General features: G+C 36.0%; 1 protein-coding gene across 1 annotated transcript; it reads right to left on the reverse strand.

Annotated features, from left to right (window-relative positions):
- Window positions 1-2,401: 2,401 nt before the first annotated feature.
- On the reverse strand, window positions 2,402-22,471 carry LOC5567853 (PX domain-containing protein kinase-like protein). The gene is made up of 6 exons (XM_001651832.2): window positions 21,666-22,471; window positions 12,421-12,562; window positions 12,218-12,361; window positions 11,305-12,153; window positions 10,932-11,245; window positions 2,402-5,305 (listed from the first exon to the last, which is right to left on the reverse strand). The coding sequence occupies exons 1-6, from the start codon at window positions 21,765-21,767 to the stop codon at window positions 4,874-4,876; spliced, it is 1,983 nt and encodes a 660-aa protein (XP_001651882.1). The 5' UTR covers window positions 21,768-22,471; the 3' UTR covers window positions 2,402-4,873.
- Between the last annotated feature and the right edge of the window lie 220 nt (window positions 22,472-22,691).

The following is a 22,691-nucleotide window of genomic DNA, read 5'->3' on the forward strand; positions in this document are numbered from 1 at the left end:
GTAAAATGTCTCTATCCACTTATTAATAGAAAATCAAAACTTTGTCTTAAGAACAAGCATTTGATATTCAAACAAATTTTCAGGCCAGCCATGTTGTATGCTGTACCAATATGGACTAGCTGTTGTAATACCAGGAAGAAAGCTCTGCAGAGAATTCAAAATAAAATTTTGAAAATGATTCTGAGGCTTCCTCCCTGGTATAGTACCAATGAGTTACATAGAATATCCAATGTTGAAACATTGGAACAAATGTCAAATAAAATAATCAATAATTTCAGGCAAAAATCGTTACAATCTTCTATTGCCACGATTAATGCATTATATGTTTAGGTTAAGTATATTGAAAACGTCTTTTTTTTTCTCTTATAAGCAGGTGAAATCAACTCACCTGTAAAAAATCTGAACTGCTGCGGCAAATGAAATGTAATATGTTGTTAACAAAATGTTAATAAGATCTTAGATTTGTTTTACCAAATTAGGATGATAGTGTTGCCTAATAACACAGAACACCTAGATATAAGAAATAATGAATAATAATGAAATTAAAAAAAAAAGCAATTTCAACGTACTCGCGATCCTGCTATGAAAATTATATGCCAGCATACTTGGAAGGAAATATTTGTTAGAACAGATTTGATCAAATTCGTCCCAGTGATCAATTGTCCCCCGGATTACGGTACCAATGGTTGTATTGTACCAACAAGATTGGACTATGAAAGAAAACGTCTATTTTCTGATGAAAAAGACATGCGCTATTTTTTGGTGGATAGATCCTAGATTAGTCGATCTGCCAAATTTCAGCTTTGTATTATAGATAAAGATGAAGAAATATACCAGAGATGGTGTTTATGCTCCATTCGAAAGATTTTAGCTGCCGATCTGAGGGATAAATGCTAAACCTATGTAAAAATCAAATGCTTTGTTTGAAATTCCTAGCATCATTACATAATGGCTATTACTAGAACACTACCGCAACAACTGAAACACGTGTACCAAACATGGCTCAAGCGATTTAATGCTCAAAAAACAATATAATCACTGTTTTTATATTTTTCCCTCATAGTAAAGCAACTTTCGATTGGCGCCAAAAGATCTCTTTTAGAACTTTTCATTATTACGTTATGATTCTCTCAGGATTCTCATTAGAATGCTCTCAAGGTTTTCATCAAAATGGTCTTAGGATTCTCACCAGAATTATCACTTGACTTTCGTCAGAATCCTCTCAGGATTCTCATCAGAATACTCCCAGGATTCTCATCAGAATCCGTTCAAGATTATCTACAGAATTTTCTCAGGACATTTATCAAAAACCTCAGAGGATTTTTTTCAAAATCCTTTCAGGCTTCTCGTCAGGATACTCTCAGTTTTCTCATTAGAATCTTCTTAAGTTTCTCATAAGAATCCTCGAAGGATTCTCATCAGAATCCTTCCTAGATTTGTATCAAAATCCTATCACGATTCTCTACAGAACCCTTTCACAATTCTCATCAGAATCCTTTCATCAGAATCTTTTTGCAATTCTCATCAAAAAATCACTTATAGAAAGTTCTCTCAGTTCTTCGGAATTCTGTCAGGATTTTATCTTCGGAATCCTGCCAGGATTTTCATCAGTATACTCTTGTGATTCTCACCAGAAACTGCTCATCACAATCCTGTCAGGATTCGCATGAGAAACTCCTCAGCTGTCTCAGCAGGATCCTCTCAGGCTTCTCATAAGAATCTTCATTAGTACCATCTCAGTCTGCTCATCAACCTTTCAGAATTCTTTAAAGATTCACATTTTTAGAAATCGCATCAAAAACTACTTAGGATGAACATCAGAGTATTCACAGGATTCTCATCCGAAACTTTCAAGATCAAAATCCTCTAAGGATTCTCGTCGAAATTCTCTCAGGATTCTTATCAGAATCGTATTTGGATCCATATCAGAATCGTCTCAGAATTTTCATCAGAATCAGACGTCTCTCAGAATTTTCATCAGAAAGATCTCAAGATTCTTATCAGAATCCCCATAGGATTCTTATAAGAACCCTCTTAGGATAATCATAAGAATCTTCTTAGGATTCTCATCAAAAACCTCTCAAAATCCGAATTTGCTCATGATTCTCATCAGAATCCATTCAAGATTACTCAAGATCCTCACCATAATGCTTTCAGGATTTTTAGTAGATGAGAATCTTAGTCAAAATACCAGAATTCTTATCAGAATCATTTCAGGATTTTCACCAGAATTCTTTCAGGATTCTTATCAGAATCCACTCAGAATTCTCTTCGAAATCCTCTCAGGATTTTCTACAGTCTTCTCAGGATTCCTTTCAGAAGCATAATAACAATCAAGACGCTGTGAATTTCCATGGGCATTTCTTTTACTTTTCTATATAATGAAGTGTACTATTCCATGTGACAAATACACCCCTCTTTTGTTGTTTATTTTCATATTCTGTAGATTTTCCTCTCATTTTGATTTGTTCTGCGGTATAACGTGGATGAGTTTTCTTTAAATTCCATTATCTGCGTCGCCTAGAGGACCCATAGCTACCCTTCTGCTAGTACTTTGTTGTTCTGAAATAAATATATTTTCCGTAAAATTTGAACAGCGGATTGATTCGGTTCGGACTCTGTTGTAATTGCAATTTCCCTTATTCTACCTATCGTATAAAACAAGACGAGTCGACAGGACACGAAACAACTAATGTAAATTATTGGGAATACACGACAATTGCATCGTTTTGAATTTAACGAAACGTAGAATAAGGGGAAATATCGACTTGAATGAATACATCAGACAATATATTTGATCGATGTGTCTGATGACATATATTTTGTCTTTCTCGTATTTTTAGTTTTCCTTTTTTGATTCTGTAGATTTTAGAAAACTGGAATTTTGCAACGTGTTTTCATAATATTTATAAAATACTGCGTAGAAAAAAAAACATTTATTTCCGTGTCATAGTGGACTGACAATAGAGACAATATATCTAATACTTTGTGTGGTTCATAAATGTTGGGGTATTTTTGAATTCTATTTGATGATACATGCTAGATAAAAAGTGTTGTTAATGTTTATTTTACCACAGATATATTTGGATTGTATGCGTATATAATAAATGATTTTAATATATTACGTTGCCGAAGCTAGTGTTGTTGATGTGGTAAATTTAAGCCATGTATGATTCTTAAAATGATTTTAGGAGACAATAGCCTGTACCAAAGACATCATGATTCTTATAAATTTAGTCCGTTATCAAAAATGTTGTTGTTTAACCATCGTTTTTAATTTTCGCCACCCATCAAAATATGAATAGATTTTTGTTGATTTGTTATACTATCGAATATGTTACACTGGTTGGTATCATTTATTTTGTATAATGTTTTTATAAAAGAGGAGTTATATCAGGATACAAATACGTTCACATAAATCACAATTATAAGAGATAGTGATAAGTTTTCCGTTTTGGAATAAATATATGAAGTGTGTAGATGTTCTTTTTTTGGTTACTAGAAACATGCCAACAACTATATTTGAAATGTTTGCCCCGATTCCAACAGACTTTGTACAACGTGACGATTTGTACACGTGCACGAAGTATCGTATGGCACTAAATATGGACTGGACAGTATAAATAATGATGAAGGAGTCAGAAAGTGATGATGGAGCCGACTATGCATGTATGATTTTTGATTGAAGCATTAATAAGTATTTCGCTATTCTTTATTACAGGGTTCTTCTATAACACATGCAGTTTCCATTTGTTACACAAAAGTTCGCATTTAACATTATTTCATTCATAAGATCATTTCCACTTGCCAGTTTTGATTCTTTCAATCAAAACTCGTTCAGATAATAAACGACGTACCATTTCGAAGACCAATTTGAATGTTAAATACGGAGTAACATAACATCACAGATTAAGAAACGACCCTGCTGTGGATAATATGACCATGCATGGTTTAGCACGTAAAAAATGTTTGGTAACAAAAAATGCAAGGCTTGCAAAGATTCCCCAGAAAGGGATCAATCAGAATAACTTGCAAAGAAAGTAGATAAGTTTCATATTAAACAAAATTTTATAGGCATATGATTGATGTCTTTTTTACAATAATTTCACATAACAACAACTACAAAAAACTATTTAATATCTTTGTTATGCCTAGCCATTGAATGTGCCTATCTGTGCTTGGTTTTTATAAGTGTGTTTGTGTTAAATTTGTTACTTCATTCATAAGTTTATCATAATTAGTTTTCCTTGTTTAAAGCCATAAACGTGCAGGAAACATATCCATTTCGATTAAGGTCGCCAATCGTATTTAATCCGAGAAAAGTTATTTGGCTGTCCAATTGAATAATATTTAAAATATACGTAATTTCAAACGCGTTTTATAATTTGGTTTTGCCCTAGAGTCTTCTTCAATGCTTACTCGGTGGTAATATTCCACAAATGCCTTTTAAAGAAATGATAAAAAAGATCGATTTCCAAATACATAAATATTACTAACAGGAAGTTAAAATGAAACAATTGGAGCATACCACCTAGTAAAGCGTGTCTGTCGATTTTAACAGATCAATTCAACAACAACTTCGACACTTTCAGTCATATAAATAATTCCGGTTGAATTTCGGTTACCTACGAGTTGTTTGTAGTTTTATTAGTTTATCTATAGAGTACGAAAAAATTGGTCCAAAACTCTTCCTTTAGTTTAATGCTTGTTATTTTGTAGTTTTTGGGTGTGGTTGCACAGTGTTTATGTTGGATCGTACGCTAGATTAGGAAGATATTCAATTTCCTACACACGCCTACCTTCAAGTTTCACTGAAATTTCGATCAATAGGAAATGTGAATCTACACATAATGTTTCCTTCTAAAACCTTTTCTCAGTTATCGCTTATGTTGATCTTTTTGAGTCCACTTTTGTTAAAGTTACAAATAGATTCCAGCAGGGCACTACGATTGGAACTGCTGTTATCGTCGCCGGAAATTGACTTGACCATTTGTCTTCCATTGGAGGACCCCAAGCCAGTTGCAGCAGCTTGTTCGAACAGTGGCAGAGATGATGGCGGTGGAATCGGTGGAGCAGATGGGGGCGGTAACGGTGAAGAAGCACTTCCGCCACTGTCGGTTGCATGCGGTGGAGGTGACATTAATGCTGCTTCATGTGGTGAGACGATACTGTTCGCACTATCTGACTTTACCATAACAGCACCGGCGGATCCAGAGCTTGCACTCACCGTTACCGTTTGCGGAGGGCCATTATTCAGTTGCAATGAATTTTGGGCTCGAAGCTTGGCCTGACGTTGTTCTTGTTTCTGTAATGAGTTTTTGATATAAAATAATTTGAAGTCAAATTAATCATTGGAACAAAATTGATCAGTTCGGAATCAAGTGGCAATTCATTTTAAGGGTGCTTAGGGGCTGTCCAGAAACTACGTGGTCTCCCCCTATAAATGATCACGTGTTTTATGGACAGCCCCTTCATAGATTGGCCTATAACTGCAAGTTATACCCCCGAATTCTAAAAATCCAGAATCCATCAAGTCTATAAGAATATAAGTAAAAATGGACACAACGAGCTTGAAGTTTGTAAGGTAGCGTGGGACAAGTGAGTAAATGTGGTAAGGAAAAATAACTTATATATTTTAGTGTAGAGAAAAGATTCATTTTGCAGCGTTTAGTGGGGCAATAAGAGCGCAAGTCAGTCCAAAGCCGGGGTCAGGTATAGATAATGGCCGTAATAGTCTATGCGGACCGCTTGAACACCATCGAAAAGGATAGGAAGGGTTGGGCTAGGGTATGGGGAATTGAAAAGACTTGACACAGTAATGTAATTAATGCTGCAAAATGTAAATATGCTGATAGCTATTTAATTTGAGTTTTGAAGTTTGATTTGACTTTTTAAAATTCAAAATAGAACGGGAATTGTACAAGAAAGGTAGAAAACGCTGATCGTTTTTTAGAAGTTTAATAAACAACAAAACAATAACAATATGGAAGTGATGCTAAGGTCTGCTGATGGCACGGAAGTTCGTACAGTTCCCGAACCTCCTGAAATGTTTTGGCTGTATCTTTCAGGAATCCATCCTAGTGTTAAATCAGAGTCAATTGAGAAACTGGTTAAGGACTGTGTTCATTGCCAGGATCCAGTCACGGTATACCAACTAACATTTAGTGCAAATGTAAACATTCTCTAGGCCCTCTTTATACGGCTTTATGCTGAGTAAAGACGCTGTACATACGAACGAAAGCTTCTATGCGATCCTTTTACCAACAAATCTGGCGAATCTACTCAGCTACTTTTAAGCTGTGTTGGCAGCTCTTATTCATACCGATCATTGCTCTATCTCGACAGTTATACGACAAGTAGCTGTGTAACATCTTCGGAAGGCGCTTTCTCAACCATTTCGCAACTGTTAAATAATTATTATACAGCTTCGCTGTATTATCGATTAAATATTATTTTCAAGCTGTTTCACAGCTTCCGGAATTCATATCATAAGTATCTGAATTTAATGTTCCCAGCGTTACGTCAAACGCAATGTTTATATCCAACAAGCTGAGTAGATGCGCCACAAGTTGTTGTTTTACAGCATACTGCTGTATGCTCGCTGTATAACTAACGACAAAGCGCTTCTTAAATATATATTGAGCAGCATAACAAATCATATTGTATCCTAGCTAGAAGCAGCCGGATTGATGATGGCGAGTTTTATTCCACATCATTACGTTGCTATCTTTTACGATGTTGAGTTACAGCTTAGTGAAAGCAGCGAAAGCGATAACTGACGAAATTTATTCAGCTCAGATTTGTAGCTGCAAAACGTTTGCGTTACAGCTGTATTAACGCTAATCGTTTTATTTTAACAGCTTTCATTTTTTGCTGCGTTCGCTGCTTCAATTCAACTGTTATACAGCACAAAGCAAATAATCTTGGCTTATAACGCTAAAATTGTTAGTTGGGAAATTATTCTGCTGAAATATCGATATTTTGTTACCCTAAATACCTAAATTTACTTAAATTGCATTGCCATACAAATCCGGGAAAAGTTCATAACTATCTACCAATACTAATGCACAGTCGTGAATAGCATAGCTTCTATAGCTGTCAATATACTTAGGTAATAGTCTATGCGGACCACTTGAACACCATCGGAAATGATAGGAAGGGTTGGGGTAGGGCATAGGAAATTGGAGAAGACTTGACACAGTAATGCGATTAATGCAGCAAAATGTAAATGTGCTGAGAGCAATTTAATTTGAGTTTTGAAGTTTGGTTTGATTTATGAAAATTCCAAACAATTGTACAAGTAAGAAAGAGCGAGCTGATCGCATTATAGAAATTTAATAAACAACAAAGTAATAACAATATGAGAGTGATGCGAAGAACTGCTGATGGCACGATGCGACGCTTTAGGAGCTTTTGATAATGATTGAACATTACTATAAAGAACGCAATTCAATCGATGGTGACAACTTTACAAACTTTATCTGTTTTTATTATGTACAGATATGAAATTATAGTTCAGTTCACTGATTGGCGGTGCTGATTTATATAAAAATATTTGATATTATTAAAATGAAATGTGTTACTTACTCATAATGTTAATACTTCCCTGACCAGAATTATTCTGTTTTGAGCATCCTTTTCGAAGCTATTCTATCCAGTTATCCATTGACTGCTTACAATTCTGAAATTATTCTTATTGTGCATGCTCATGCATTATATTAGTAATAATCATAATCATGCAACAGATAAGAAGGTGAGAAAGAGAGAATATAGGAGCAGTGATTAGTAATGAGTAATTATGTAGTTTTGTTAGAATAATAAACAATTAAACAGCACTAATGAATAGCTTAAAAAATGACATTACAGCAAAGCTGAGCCTTTCGGATCATAAGACCGATGTATAAAAATAATTTGTTTCGAAATTGTCCGTGTGGTCTTCTAGTGCCCCTATTAGATCAGAATCAGTCATAGACATACATACCGAATGTTCGCCATGACCCTATGACCAACATTTGTATGTGTATAGCCTTAGCTGATGTGGCTTTTCTAACAGGTAGTTCTTCCACTCATTGATTGTCTTCAAAACCTTGTCAAGTATAAAAAATTGATTTTATTTCATTTATGACTACATTGAAGCTACATTGTACTTATTGAGTATTAGGTATTATTTTATGTTTTTATCACTATTGATATTATCAAGGCCAGAATTCCCAGTGAGTGAAGAATTTTATAGTACTAGAACACCATAGAAGATCACTAAACATTACCTAATCATGGAACGGCTTTTTGCTCTATTATTTTAAGTAGATGCTATTGATCTCCCTTTGCTCCTATCCGCAACCCGGTGCACGCGCCCTGTTTGTTTTCGAAAACCTCGTAGAAGATTACAAACCGTCAATGGCATTCCCAATTACTACCCCACATTGCACATTCAAGGGTCTGACTGTGCTCCTAACCCACCCTCAGTTTGTAATCTTCTCGCCAGTTTGAAATTATATTTTCCCGAAGTGAAAGTAATTTTGATGAGTGATAGCCGTACTATGCAGTAGTTTAACCAGAATCTTTAGGGCAGAAGACAAAATCTAAATTTTGTAATAAAAAGGTTGCCATTGCTTTGAAATTCACCCAACATCTAATCAAAGCTACTAACAACAGCGATCAATTATCAAAACTCATCGCTCCCTGAAAAATATAATCCCAAGCCCAGGGAAATTGAACCTAAATGTCACTTAATTTGCAAAAACATGATTTGTGGGAACTTCAATCTTCAGCTTTCTGCAATGACATTTTAATATAACACACTTGTCATGGACCCGAATAGGATGAAGCCCATATCTTTCATGGACTGATTTTTTTTTTCATTAACAACCGCAATCTATTTCCATATAATTAATGGCATCGACTCATAGATCAAGCGTAAGAAGACGGCTTTTTGGTCGAAAGTACCATTAACAAATTCAACTATCAACTATCTTACTTGCGGATAACTGAATTTTGCTTTACCAAAAATAACCATCCCAATCTTTATTCACTAATTTTCTATGCTAGTCAGGTGCAAGACTAACGGAAATCTGAATCAAATAATGAATTTTCCGATACCTTGTTGAAAACAGTTACTTGTTTTACTATCAGGATGACCGAAGTGAGTCTACAAAACATGGTGTACTGCCATTTTCATTCTTAAGGCTTCCCCGCCAACCGACTTCGATAGCAGTCTCAAGCGAACTCTAAAAAAATTGAAATTTTGTCCGTCGCCTTCTGCCGTTCAGATCTGATTCATTGATACTGAAAAATGAAATTAAATTCTAAACAGCTTAATATAAACACTCCGTATCCCTGTAAAGTTATTGAAAGTGTGGAAAAACCGTCTGCTAAAACCACAATTGCTTCAAATTGGTCGATGGGCTATCGTGATCACTTGGTTTCTAATTGCTGATCTGCTCTGATCACGTAGGGGCTGTACTGATGAGCGTCAATCCTCAACGAGCTAGCCAGCTCACCGCCTACCTCTTAGCTGAGCATCAACGGTGCCTAAAATGATTTCAATGTGAATGGTAACCTATTGTGCAGTAGTTTCAATAGAATCACTAAATCAGAATACCCAAAATATCTTATTGTAATAAAAACATTGCCATTGTTTTGAAGTTCATTGAACCTCTAATCAACACTACAATATACAGCGATCAAAATCATTGCTTCCTAGAAAATATAATTTCAAACCCAGGGATAATTCACCACTTTTATACACATTACACTCAGGCAAATGGACTATCGATAAACATAGGAATCCCTTATAAAAATTTGCCACAAGAAATCGGGTTGAAATTCAAAATTTACCTTGTGAAATCGAAATTTGAAAGCAAAAATAGTTTTCGTGGCAACCTGGAATCGAACCAAGGACCATGCCTATCGACGCATTAATGATTAGTGAAGCTAATACGATACATAGTTCGTATCGCGATAATCGTTCCATGTTTCATAAGGCAAAATGTATGAATTTCGATAGTCCAGTTCGCTGCGTGTATACATAAATCCTTCTTTCGGTATAGTTTCGCGCGAAATATGGGTACTTTACGGTATATGACGAAATTTTAACATAGCTTGGATTCGACCATAGTCATAATCCTTTTTTTTTTTCAAATAGGCTGTTCTTTATATCATACCAAATGGTCATTATGTTAAATGACCATCATGCCAAATAGCTCTTGATCATTTAATTGATTACACATTGAATTTAGAATCCCAATCTCGGCTAATTACAACCAAGATATGCACAGCCTAGTATTCGGCAAACAAATTTCATGAGATCTCAGGAAATAAAAACCGAGTATCAGTAAATCGTGCTTCGTTACTAAACAACCAGACAATTTGTAGGCTGAATCTCGGTTAATATTGAAAAATCAAGATTCGTACATCAAAATCCGTAAAAAATCTTGGAGTTTATGATAAACTGCTTTATACCAAACTGAACTGATTTATGCTAAATAGCCTTATGCCGAATGGATTTTTACCATATGGACTGACCCGAAATATTGTATCATAATCAGACTGAAAGAAAGATACAACACTGTATTGTGCAAACTAATCGTTCGCACATATTTTAAGATTTGGCTAAAAGAAGGCTGTAAAATTATAAATCAGAATAGTAATGAATCTCATAATTCTTGGTTTGTGCTAACGTAAGAACTATCGTACATTTACAATACACGACGTTGTGTCCAGTCTCGCGTCGTGTATTGTAAATATAGTAATGAATACCTATTTATTGAGCCAAATAATCGGACCAAGACCATAATAACAATGAAAACAAGTAAATACTGAAAATAGTCTCACGATATCTAAATTTCCAAAGATATTGAGAAGAATAGATAGAAGTCACAAAATACTGATCAATTTCATCCCGTTTCAGTAATTACTTGTAAATTACTCACCGCTTTATGTTTGATTTTCTTCTTCTCTTCCTCCGAAGTCATCATCTCTTGCACCCTGACTAGACGTTTTTGATTTTTGACCGATTTCTGCTCATCTCGCACACGATTTTCCGTTTTCTGGACTGCATTCTTCAGCTGTTCTTTGGCATTGGTTGAAAATTTGAGATAAGGTTTCTGGGCGGCAATCGCCATTGCGTACTGATCGTTAAAGCTCGCAGCATATTCACTGAAGAAGGGATGAGCGGCCAGTTGGTCTAACGTCGGAAGAACTGATTTGCATGCATCTTTCGAAAGAATTGATTCCAACAGGGACTCTGCGTAAAAGAAAACCGTATTAAAAACTATTAGAAGACATTTGGATACAACTACTTACTCAAACTATCAGGACAGTCGAGGATTTGTCTGGCGTATGAATCTTGCAAAGGATAACCCATGCACATTTCGTATAATAGGTGTCCAAATCCATACACGTCGATAGCTTCGCATGTGTTTATTTTGCTATGTTGAACAAAGAATGGCCGATAGAATGAGGGCACACCGAAAATGAAGTTTTCTACATCCATCAAACGTGCCACGCCATCAACAATCAACACATTACCACAGTGCACGTGCCCGCAAGCCATGCCTTTTGAATGCAGAAATCTAATAGCCTCCAAGATTTGTCGTGCATAAAGTGCTAACTCTTTTAATGGTAGCGGAGCTCGGCCCTTAGGGCTACCATATTTGGACAAGAACGGATTACACGGGGACGCTGCACAAAGAACATCTTTCAAACTGCCTTGTTTGTAAAACTTTCGGATAACGAGTGCTCCGCTATCATTCGATGCGATATATTCAATTGGAGCAATGAACGGGTGTTGAACGCCACCAAAGTTCTTCAACACATTGTGAATTTCTTTCTCGTCGATATACTTATCCGGTCCAAATTCAGTCCACGTCAAGATCAAGTCGTCTTTTCCACTTTCTTTCGTATTGTAGTCCTTCTCGGTTGATGTTGTTACACAAACCTGAGTTGTGTGCTGTTTGCCGTGCGATTGCGAACTTGATTTTATTAAATGATGTTTGGTGTTGGAATGTCCCGGCGAGTGTTTGTTTCCTTGCGGTTTGTGCACTACTTTGAAATAATGCTTCCTCAACCGCCATCCTATTGGACCCAAAGATTGACCCAGTGTATAGACGCCGTCCGTGCGTAAGCACATTGACGCATATTGCAGAGCGAGATCTGTGAAAAGAATAAGTGAGCTGTAAGTATCTCCAACCATTCCGATATGATCTCAAAAACGCACCATGGAACGGCGTCGAGTAACTGTCCGGATCAATGAACTTTTTGGTTGGTAACGATGATGCCAAAATGGGATTCATTAGTACTTGATTTATGAACTCTTGCAATGCTATTAATCGATCAGCTATGAAATCAGGGCGCATATTACCTGGAAATTAGATTTGATTAGTGTTTCTTAAAAATTACAACGCCTTCAACGGAACATACCAATAAACTTTTTTCCGGGAAATGACAAATCGATTCCTGATATTTGCAAGCATTTGTTAAGTGAAGCGAAGTCATTGTACCGCCTTAGAATACGCCAGCTGTTTTCAGGATATGGTCCTCGCTGTGCTCTTAACACGTATTCCTGTAATTGAAAAATAATTTAAAATATTATATATGTATCACGCCTTCTCCAATATCTTTCAAAAGTTTAAATTGTGTTGGGAGTTTATCCAAACAGCAGCGCGAGAGGTGATAGGTAATACTCAGAGACGATCTAGGAAGGGTTGGTTTGATGAGGAGTGCCAAAAGGTTACGGATGAAAAGTATGTTGCCTAATATTAGTGTCATGTACTCGGCAGTACTGGATATTACTGTTGATGATGAACGTTCATTATATCCCAAAGCTGAAGCAAATTAATGCTTTCAAAATTGAAGGACTTTGATCGTTGGAAAAACAGTTTAAAATAATGCATCAAAAAGAACCTATATTTTAACCGGTCCATCTTTCTACGGAACGAATTTCATAAGCATGAATTTTTAAGTATGAAACCAAAACATGTACATGTAGCAGGTGTAATAGTTCATGATGGATGTAGTTACAGACATTGAATCATAGACAAATTATATATCTTTGAAGGCAAAAAATATACTGAGAACAATGAAAAAAGCTTTTTGCCAATAATTGCAATATCTATATATCAAACTCAAAAATTTGAAATTTCAATATTTATACTAAATGTAATTACTAACAACATTATCAATATTATCAAGATTATATGGCATTATTTTGCGTTATTCATACATTTATTCATTCAAACAAAAGGTTTCTGTTAATCTTTACGATATACTTTCTCTCATTTATAAAATATTAAGTGAAGATGAATCGAAGCCAAACCTCAAATTTTCAAGAGCACGAATCTGGAGAACCGAACACCCGTTTGAGCTGAAAACTTAATCGATTGGTCACTAGCTGGGTGTGACCAATCGAATAAGTTTTTAGCTCAAACGGGTGTTCGGTTCTCCAGATTCGTGCTCTTGACAATTTGAGGTTTGGCTTCAAATCGTATTCACCTTTAAAAAAACAACATAATGATTGCAAACCGGTACACATGCCAAAAATGCGCTGAAAACCCAAGAAACAAGATAATCGCAGTGAAGCTAGCTCTTAAAATAGCATCGGATTAGTGAAAGTTATTGGAAAATCAATTCAAAAGGCACCGAAATTGTAGGGTACCGTCGATGGGGGTGACAATGGGTCTAGGGGGTGAGATTGGGTCAGAACGGAAAAATATGATTTATGAAATATTTTACTCAATAACGCTGATATTACAAAAATTAATAATTCATATGTTAGGGAACATATTATTACACGTAATTCATCACAATATACTTTTTTAGAAATAGTAGTTTTTGTTTACTATATCAATAAACTTGTATGTTGAAACTAGATAATCATTAAATTTATCCTGTGTATCACACATGTACTTTAAGCTCTATCATTATATTAGTAGAAGGTTGAAAGTCGTTTCATTACACTTCACACGTATTTCCCGGAATCTATTTGATTTTTCCACAAAAATTTCATTTTTTTTTCGGTACGGTGTCTAAAACATCAAAAATGGGGGTGAGATTGGGTCAAGCAAGAACGATAGTAAATGAAATTGCAAGTCCACTTTTTTACATTTTACGGTGTCGGGTGTTCTCTTTTTTCATTAAGATGTGTCTATTCTTTCTAAATACAGCATCTCTGAAACATCAAACAAGTCTACTTGAATATTCCGTGCATTGAATAACAATGCAACGCATTTTGACAACTTCTCAAACCAGCAATTGTGTTTCTTGCGCAGCAACATCGTAAAATTTTATCAAATAGATTTTTTTTGAATTTTATTATTTATCACATCTTAGATATCCTTTCGTCTTGATTGCATCGTATTTCATCAATATTTTTCAGCTATGAAAGGTTTCGCAATCATATTCTCAAAAACAAGTTATTTCAATTACAGTGACCCAATGTCACCCGCTCTATGGGATGACATTGGGTCATTTTTCATTACTGTGAATAAATATTTTTCTTTAATTTTTTAAACAGTTGTTAATGTGTCATCAAAGAACATGCACACCAAATTAAAAGTTTATTGGAGTTAAATTGCGATAGTTATTCAATAAATAAATCGTTCATATCCCTTTTTGACCCATTCTTACCCCAATGACGGTATACATAAGTCAACAAATTCACTTTTTATTCGGCGACTATTGGTCCAAGATGAAAAACACTAGTCTATTTACATTAAAATTGTCATAATCAGTTCATTGTTTTAGATATGTTAAAAATCACACAAACTGACATGGAGGGAGCATAACTTCAATACTTGAACATGTGTGGCAATGAATGTGTATTGCATATAATAAAATAAAGGTTTTTGGTATACCGCAATAACAGGGAAGCTCTATTGCAATAACAGGACAAAGAGCTTCAAGTTAAAGTCAAACAAGTAAGTTTTTTTTATTTTTTTTATTTCACTGTACTCCAGAGAAAGGATAGGCGAAGAGCACCAATTTTTGACCCAGCACTAATGTTCGACTCATCCATACGATTTTGGCCTACTTTGTATGGATATCCGAAAATTGGCACAGAATTCTTGTAGGTCGAAAATTAGTTTCAACACTTCATATTGCAAAATACGACATAGGGTAGCTGTACCAGTTATGGACATAATGGTTCCCTATTTCGCCATGCATGGTAATTTGATAATCTTATAATTTTCAATCATTTCGTGTGATCATGTAGTTTGATATCAAGTATATCTTGATGTTAAAGCATTCAAAAATATTCATAATGTGTGAGTTTTGAGAAAACACAAATGGCCAAATAGGGAACCACTATGTCCATAACTGGTACACTTTCCCTAGTGATACAACAGAGTTTTACACGGAATTTCTCTTGTTGGCGAGTAACGGGAAACGAATTCTTGTCTTCTTAGGAATTTTGTGCCGGAATTCGATCATAGGAGCAATTCTCGCTGAAACCAGGCTGGCATCGAAACACTCCGGCACACATCATTAGAAGTTCAATTGTATGTCAATGATCGCCAGTATATGCTAAAACTAGGAAATAATCGTTTCAGTTAACTCAAATTGGTGGACCCCTCGTACGCCAGCTAGCTAAAAAATTTGCGAATACGCCCATTTTTGATAGGTAGTTCTTCACATGATATTTGTCATAGGCAGCGTCCATTAATTATGTAACGCTAAAATTGGAAATTTTCGAGCACCCCCCCCCCTACGTAACGCTTTTTGTATGAAAATTTTTAAATTTGTGTATGAGTCGTAACGCTTGAGCCTACTCCCCCCCTCCCCCTAGAGCGTTACGTGATTTATGGATGCCGCCATATTTCCCTTGGAATACATAGCAAACTTATGTCGAATTCGTTTTTGAACCCAGGTTGGAACTGGCGCAACCCGTTCTGAATGACAGTTTCAACCCCAACCTCATTCAGGTTCGACCGAACTACAATTTGCTTGACGTTTGTTTGTTTATGTGTTGATCACCGACCCAGTTCCTAAAAACGAACACGACATTAGTGACATGGTATAGAGGAAGGATGTAGCTTAAAATTAAAGCTAAGAAGAAAATTGACGGCAATTTTTAATTTCGTCAGAAAAAAACGGGTTTTTATCAACAGCGGTTCTCGTTTTGAATTCTAAGATCACCATCAGAAAGCTGAAAAAAACTGAGGAAGAGCAGCTACTAAAACCACGTGAGCAATGGTATTTACCCTATGAAATGAACGATTTTCTAAATCATGTTCTACGATTTTGACGTAAATGGCGAGTGCAATCAATGCAAACATCATTTCTCGTACAACAAAGAAATAAGTGATCAATCGTTGATTGTTTAAAGTGTAAAAATCTGGCAGCCTCAATATGTTGAATTTTGAGGCTACCGCTGAAAACTGGTTGAGCTGGTTTTCATGTTCATCTTCTTACTCATCTTTTTCCGTTACGTCCTAACTGCAAAACAGCCTGCTTCTCAGCTTAGTTATTAGTTTTTAAAAAGGGTTATCGAATAGGACTTTTGTTTTATAATGCTTATTGAGTACCAGAATGATTCTTCGGCATATCTTCGAGCTCGGGAATAGCATAGAGTAATTCAAAGGATTTGCCAACAGTCTGCAACGAACCTTGTAAAGAATCTTCCAATGAGCTTGCCAGGAAACCTTCTAGTTATCTTAAAATAAATCCATCTCAATCTTCAAGGTTCATCAAAAGATTCTATTCAAGAAATACATGTACAAATTGTGCCCAAAATTTTTGGCTCTTTTTCGACATAAATAGTTGGTACTAGAGTGCCTATAAACAAGAATGACATCATGTTCCAATTTTGACAGGAGACCAATTTGAATGCGGATTTGTATGAAAATGACAGTTTGTTTGTTCCAATTTTCCATTGACGCCCACGCTACTCTTATTCAAATCCACTATGGGTTGTACGTTTACAAGAATAGTCGTAGGGTAGGACGGGCAAGATTCGTTAACATTTGAGCGGTGTCGTGTTATTTATGTGACCATGGAAACAAATGAATTTGGCTCCGCTCAAACCAAAGACAATTAAAGACCCCCATGTCCCTTGCAGTTGCCCATAATTTTATGGCTCGTAAGGTAATCTAGAATACCGTTCAAAGTGTACTGCGATCTGTCAAACTTGGATACCTTTTGCACTACCGAGGGACCAAATGCAGTACTAGAAGTGGTACCCAATCTGAGCCCGAGTGGGACGGACCTGCTCAAACTTCAATTTCGTGAGCTCGTGCATCGGTCCATAGAATGGACCAATGCACGGGTTTCCTAATTTGACGTTTGAGCGGTACCGAATTCACTCGTTGCCATGGTCACGTAAATAACACGGCACCGCTCAAACGTCAAATAGTGAACTCATGCATCGGTCCATAACGTCATATGGACCAATGCACGAGTTCACTAATTTGACGTTTTAGCGGTGCCGAATTCACTCATTTCCATGGTCACCTAAATAACACGGCACTGCTCAAACGTCAACGAGTGAACTCGTGTATTGGTCCATACTGTTAAATTGAGGTTCATCCAACTACTATTCTGATGAAAGAAATTAAATATAAGAAGATTTTGAAATAATGGGTAAATTATCATAACTGTAAAAATATTGAATTTCATAATAACGAATGATCAGAACAAAACAAGTCCTTTGCTGTCTAGCAATATTGCGCCCACAGCAACAATGGCTTTGCAAGATGCTGTTGAGTCCAATTAATTTCGATCATGCTCACCAATACCAGTATCAAGAAGAGATAACACTAATCTTCCTGATAGTGTTGTTACGCAAACGGGCGGACTAAAAAGGGCTCAACCGTTCCTAAAAAAAAGGCTCAAGACCTCTTAGGCCCTTCTCTAATGTTTGGCCAAATTCATGCCAATTGAAAAACATCTTTTTTGTTTAGTCATTTAATTCAATGACCTTTTTATTGTTCAGAACCTGTTATGTTTAATGTTTACGGTTAATAGAAAACATGTTATATGAACGGTTCCATGTGATTTAAAATAAAAAAAATAGTGGTCACATTCAGCAAAATCGGTTTATTCTAAATGCGGGGAATAAACCTGAAACGTAAAGCGCTCAAGTAAAATTTCTCTTTTTTACCTAAGTAATTTTGATAGCTGATCCAGTATGAGCGAAGTGTCACTTTTACTTGCACGAAAAAAATCATTTTACCTAATGTTTGAGTTGATTTTACCCAAAATTATGTAGATCGATTATTCTTTCATCCAAAAATCTCTCGGTATTCTCTCTCTTCCCCACCAATGTTGTCAAAAATAGAGAGAGCTGCACCTACCCAATGGGGGTAGTTTGGCCCAATAAGCCAAATTAGGGTAAATGCATTATTCTCAAGCTTGGGTTAAATGAACTCAATTTTGCATTGAATCAAACCAAATTTAAGTAAATTTTTCTTATGGTTTTAAAGGCAAAGTACCTAATGGAGGCCTTGGAAATTTAGCCAAGTTTGGGTTATTGCTATTAATTTGTGTGGTTTGTGCTAACGTAAGAACAACACGACATTCACGAAACGCGACGCGAGACAAGATATAACACTTATAGTTCTTACTACTCTAAAAGAACAATTTTATGAGTGCACTTGGTCCACTCTGACTGAACTAAACAACTTCGCTCAGTAATTTGGTTCACTCTAATTAAACTTTTTTTTCTTCATGGTCAAGCTAGGTTCATATCTTTGAAATAAACAGATTACCAACATCATTCGTCATCAGTATCGTAAATATTTCAAGAAACCATATCTTCAATTTAGAAATCAGATATAGATGCTTGCTCATTAAAGTTTTATTAGATCAGGAGGTCAGGAGATCAGGACATTGAAGACCAGAAATATTTGAATATGCGTTTAATCAGAGTGGACCAAGTGAAAATCTTGAGAACCGCCCAAAATAAACTATTCCAATAATCTGGTTTTAGGATATTCCATACAGACACCATATAACTAATACTTATATAACTCTATCGAAATCTGGAATCGACTTAAAAAAAAAAATGCAATAATCAATCAATTCATTGCCTTTTGACACTTGGTCAGCTCTGTCTGCACAGAAATTGTTGTAAATTCTTATCACCTTTCCGAATATGGAAAATAAACAGGAAACTAAATTAGAAGCATCGAAATATGTATTATTTATAAAAAATCAATTGATGGATATGTAGAAGAACAATTCCATGTCGAAAAATCTGACAAATCAGTTGCAAGCGCATTGATCGTTATCGTCGTGGTGGTAAAAAGCAGTTGGTCCACTCTGATTGCATGCTATTATCTATTTTTATTAATCATCCATAGAAAATTTGTCTTCATAGTGGCTTTGTAAACAACGTATATATCCATTCGATTGCTCAGTACAACCAGCTTCCACTTAGTTATCAATAGATTTTAGGGCGAGATCATAAATTAGGCGAGTATTGTATGCAGTATTGATTCGTGTTAATTTACTAACATTGCCAAGCATATTATTTCCCGCTTATTTTGTATACTTGCCCCATCAAATTTATTGAGTTCATCAAGTACTTGAACATAATAATTCAATCATATATATATAAAATCCCAGAGTTGTCTGTCTGTCAGTAACGCTTTGAAATATTTCACCGAAAAGTTTCACTAAGAGCTACAACAGCAATTTTAGAGCACTACATCTGTAAATTTGATGGCTAGAACATTAAGCACTACAACAGTTTTTTGACAGAATATTGTAGAGTTTCATGGAACACATTTCTTCCTCATTCGTAGAATGTCCTAGAATTTTTCATTATTGTTGTTTTCATTTTTGGGAACTACTCTTTTAAAAAAAAGTTAAACAAAATCGAGCTCCTCTGGATTAATATATCTATGTGTAATTTATACTGATGCTGCAAAATCAATTGTGTGCTATCGTAATCAATACATGCTTATTTTTAAAAAAAGTTCATGTTGCATCAAAAAGCTTCATATTACAAAGCGAAACAAATCAACATAAGAGCAGTTTTTCAGAACGTGTTGATATTACACACATGGTGTGTTGGTTGAAACGCTAGATTTTGCTTGAATCGTTCTCAATTTTGTGTGACTTCGATTCAACGTGTTGTTCGGTGATTAAATCGTAAATAAACCACCTCTAAGCAAATTTTAGTTCGGTCGAACTTGGTTTGGGTTGAGAGGTTTGACATGTGGAAAAGCAATATACACATGAATCAGATTATTGTTCTCCAAATCGAGTTTTTATTTAATTTACAGTGAAACTTAAAACATACTAAAAACAAAATTTCATGGTTACTATGATGGTCCCCCATAACAGCTTTCCAAAGCATTCCTGTTCTATGAGTCGATACTTTCATACGTCATTACAACTGTGATTTTGAACGACAACAATAAATTATGGAACACTGCAACAGCTATTCAGTAGTATATTCGAGGTTGAGTTAATCTCTCTGTCGTTTTCGTTTTTAGGTACTGGGTCGGTAATCAACACATAAACAAACAAACGTCAAGAAAAGTGTAGTTCGATCAAACCTGAATCGGGTTGGGGTTGAAACTGTGATTCAGAATGAGTTGCGCCAGTTCCAACCTAGGTTCGAAAACGAATTCGACATAATTCATAAAATGTTCTGGAATTTTCGAAATGTTTCACAGTTGAAGAAACACTACAACAGCATTAGAGCTGTAATTATTCCAAATTAGAACATTACAACAGCATTAAGGTCACGTGCTCAATAGAGTATGGTCAGAGCATAAATTTAGTCGATTTGGCGGTCATTAGGGGTTGTCCATTAAATACGTATGTGTTTATGGGGGAGGGGTCTGTGTTTAAATTTCTTACGCGTTATATAAATTATTTTTAATTTTCATACACATAATCCTAATATTGGGGGAGGGGGGTCTAAAACCCGCCAAAATTGTCTTACGTAATCAATGGACCGCCCCTTAGTATCATGCATGTCAATGTCGGGCCATGGTAATAAAATTATAACCATTATCCTCTACTTCTAACGCTACAGCTCCACTATGACGGAGTGTGTTTCTCAGTTTATGTAATGGACCGATGCACGAGTTCACTAATTTGACGTTTGAGCGGTGCCGAATTCACTCGTTGCCATGGTCACGTATATAACACGGCACCGCTCAAACGTCAAATAGTGAACTCGTGCATAGGTCCATACAAGTAGCAATCGGCTATTCTGATCATTCCATCCATGCTGGGTGGCAATGCCTGTTGCATAGCAACCAACCCAACAAGGTCATAGTAAGCTGCGACCCATTTTCAAATTGTTCTTCCTCTTTCAATTTTGCACATCGTGCAGTATAGTCGCATTTAAATAAAGCTCCTTAATTGTTCTCGAAGTATTCGCGTTTTTCAATTCCGAGTTCCGGTAACGAAATCCCAATAGTTTATTATTTAAAGAGCACGTTCACAGTAATGTACAGAGCAATTTATTAGTTCATATTGTTATTTTGCAGTTAAACATAAACATTATCAATCTTTGAAAGATTATGCATAGCTTTCCGCTTCCAAATTTTGTTTGAGCGTGGCTAGCCACGCTGGGTAAGCTAGTCTTAATTATAATTTCAAATGTATTTCACGAAACTTCGTGGACTGCATTTATAGACCTCGAGGCACGTGGGCCGCTGTTTGAGCACCACTGTTCTAAAGTTTATTGGTAACGGGGTTTAACTTACCGTATGCCCATCGATGTTCTGCGCTGTTTCAATGGTACAGGTGATCGGTTCCGTATCATCTAGAACGACCTTTTGTTCGAGTCGTTTCTCAAATATAGCCATTTGTTGTTGTCGATATCACGCTGAGAACATTCATCGGACATTTTTTCCGATCCCATGTCCCACACAATCCAAAGATAAAGAATTTCTCCTTTTTATGCTGATTTATCTAGTCACTAGTGCAGTTCTTGGTTGGTACTGTATAGAGTATACGTCAGGCGATACTGTAATTCCATACGCGATGTTTAGGAAAGACTTATTCTAGGCTCGAAAGGGATCAACTAGATCCCCACCCACAACAGAAGCACTATGAGGAATTCAGGATTTTGACTTTTTTCACCATACAAATCCTTTCGGAACCGCCACTTTTAAGAATTCCTTCATTTTCATTATATTTACGCAAACAAATGCTATTTAAAACTTGATCCAGATAAGTTTTTCGTAGGAACTGATTTTTTTACTTCTCTTAACACCAGGTTTCCTGTTGCAGTAATTACTCACTATCGTATTGGGTTACGATAGCTTCTTCGACAGTCAAGGATTCAGTAAACCAATCTGAATAGCTCGCTCATATGTTCTTACGGATGGATGTGATTTCGACAGAAAGAGAACGGAATTTACTTCTTAATTCTCACACTTTTCAGCGATAATATTCACTACTGTTTTCTGCTGATATGGAGAAAAATGACGATTGAATTGATTTTCCATTTCCACAACTGCACCCACTCCCCCTGATAAAAGTTGTTGAGGACTGACACATACGCAGCAGCAAACGATGCAAAAATCGTCATCAGAAAATGACGTTTCGCTTTGTTGTGCTTTTCCGTTTCATGATTTGAGGGTGATTTTGTTCTGATGATGGCGTTGTTAGCCCTATGAGGTTGTGACTTTGCCAATGAACTGGATTGGGAACTGGATACGCTGGATAAGGGCCTATTAATAAATTTTCTTAATGGCGCGGCCAGGGTAGACGCGAATTGCGAACAC

The sequence above is a fragment of the Aedes aegypti genome, chromosome 2 (assembly GCF_002204515.2).
Source record: "Aedes aegypti strain LVP_AGWG chromosome 2, AaegL5.0 Primary Assembly, whole genome shotgun sequence".
NCBI classification, from domain to species: Eukaryota; Metazoa; Arthropoda; class Insecta; order Diptera; family Culicidae; genus Aedes; species Aedes aegypti.

Excerpts from the sequence above, each read along its gene's own strand:
- LOC5567853 (XM_001651832.2), bottom strand. The coding sequence starts at position 21,767 with ATGGCTATATTTGAGAAACGACTCGAACAAAAGGTCGTTCTAGATGAT. Across the intron at positions 11,246-11,304 it reads CGACTGTCCTGATAGTTTGA|AGTCCCTGTTGGAATCAATT; the intron begins GTAAGTAGTTGT and ends TCTTTTACGCAG. Across the intron at positions 5,306-10,931 it reads AGAAAATCAAACATAAAGCG|AAACAAGAACAACGTCAGGC; the intron begins GTGAGTAATTTA and ends AACTCATTACAG.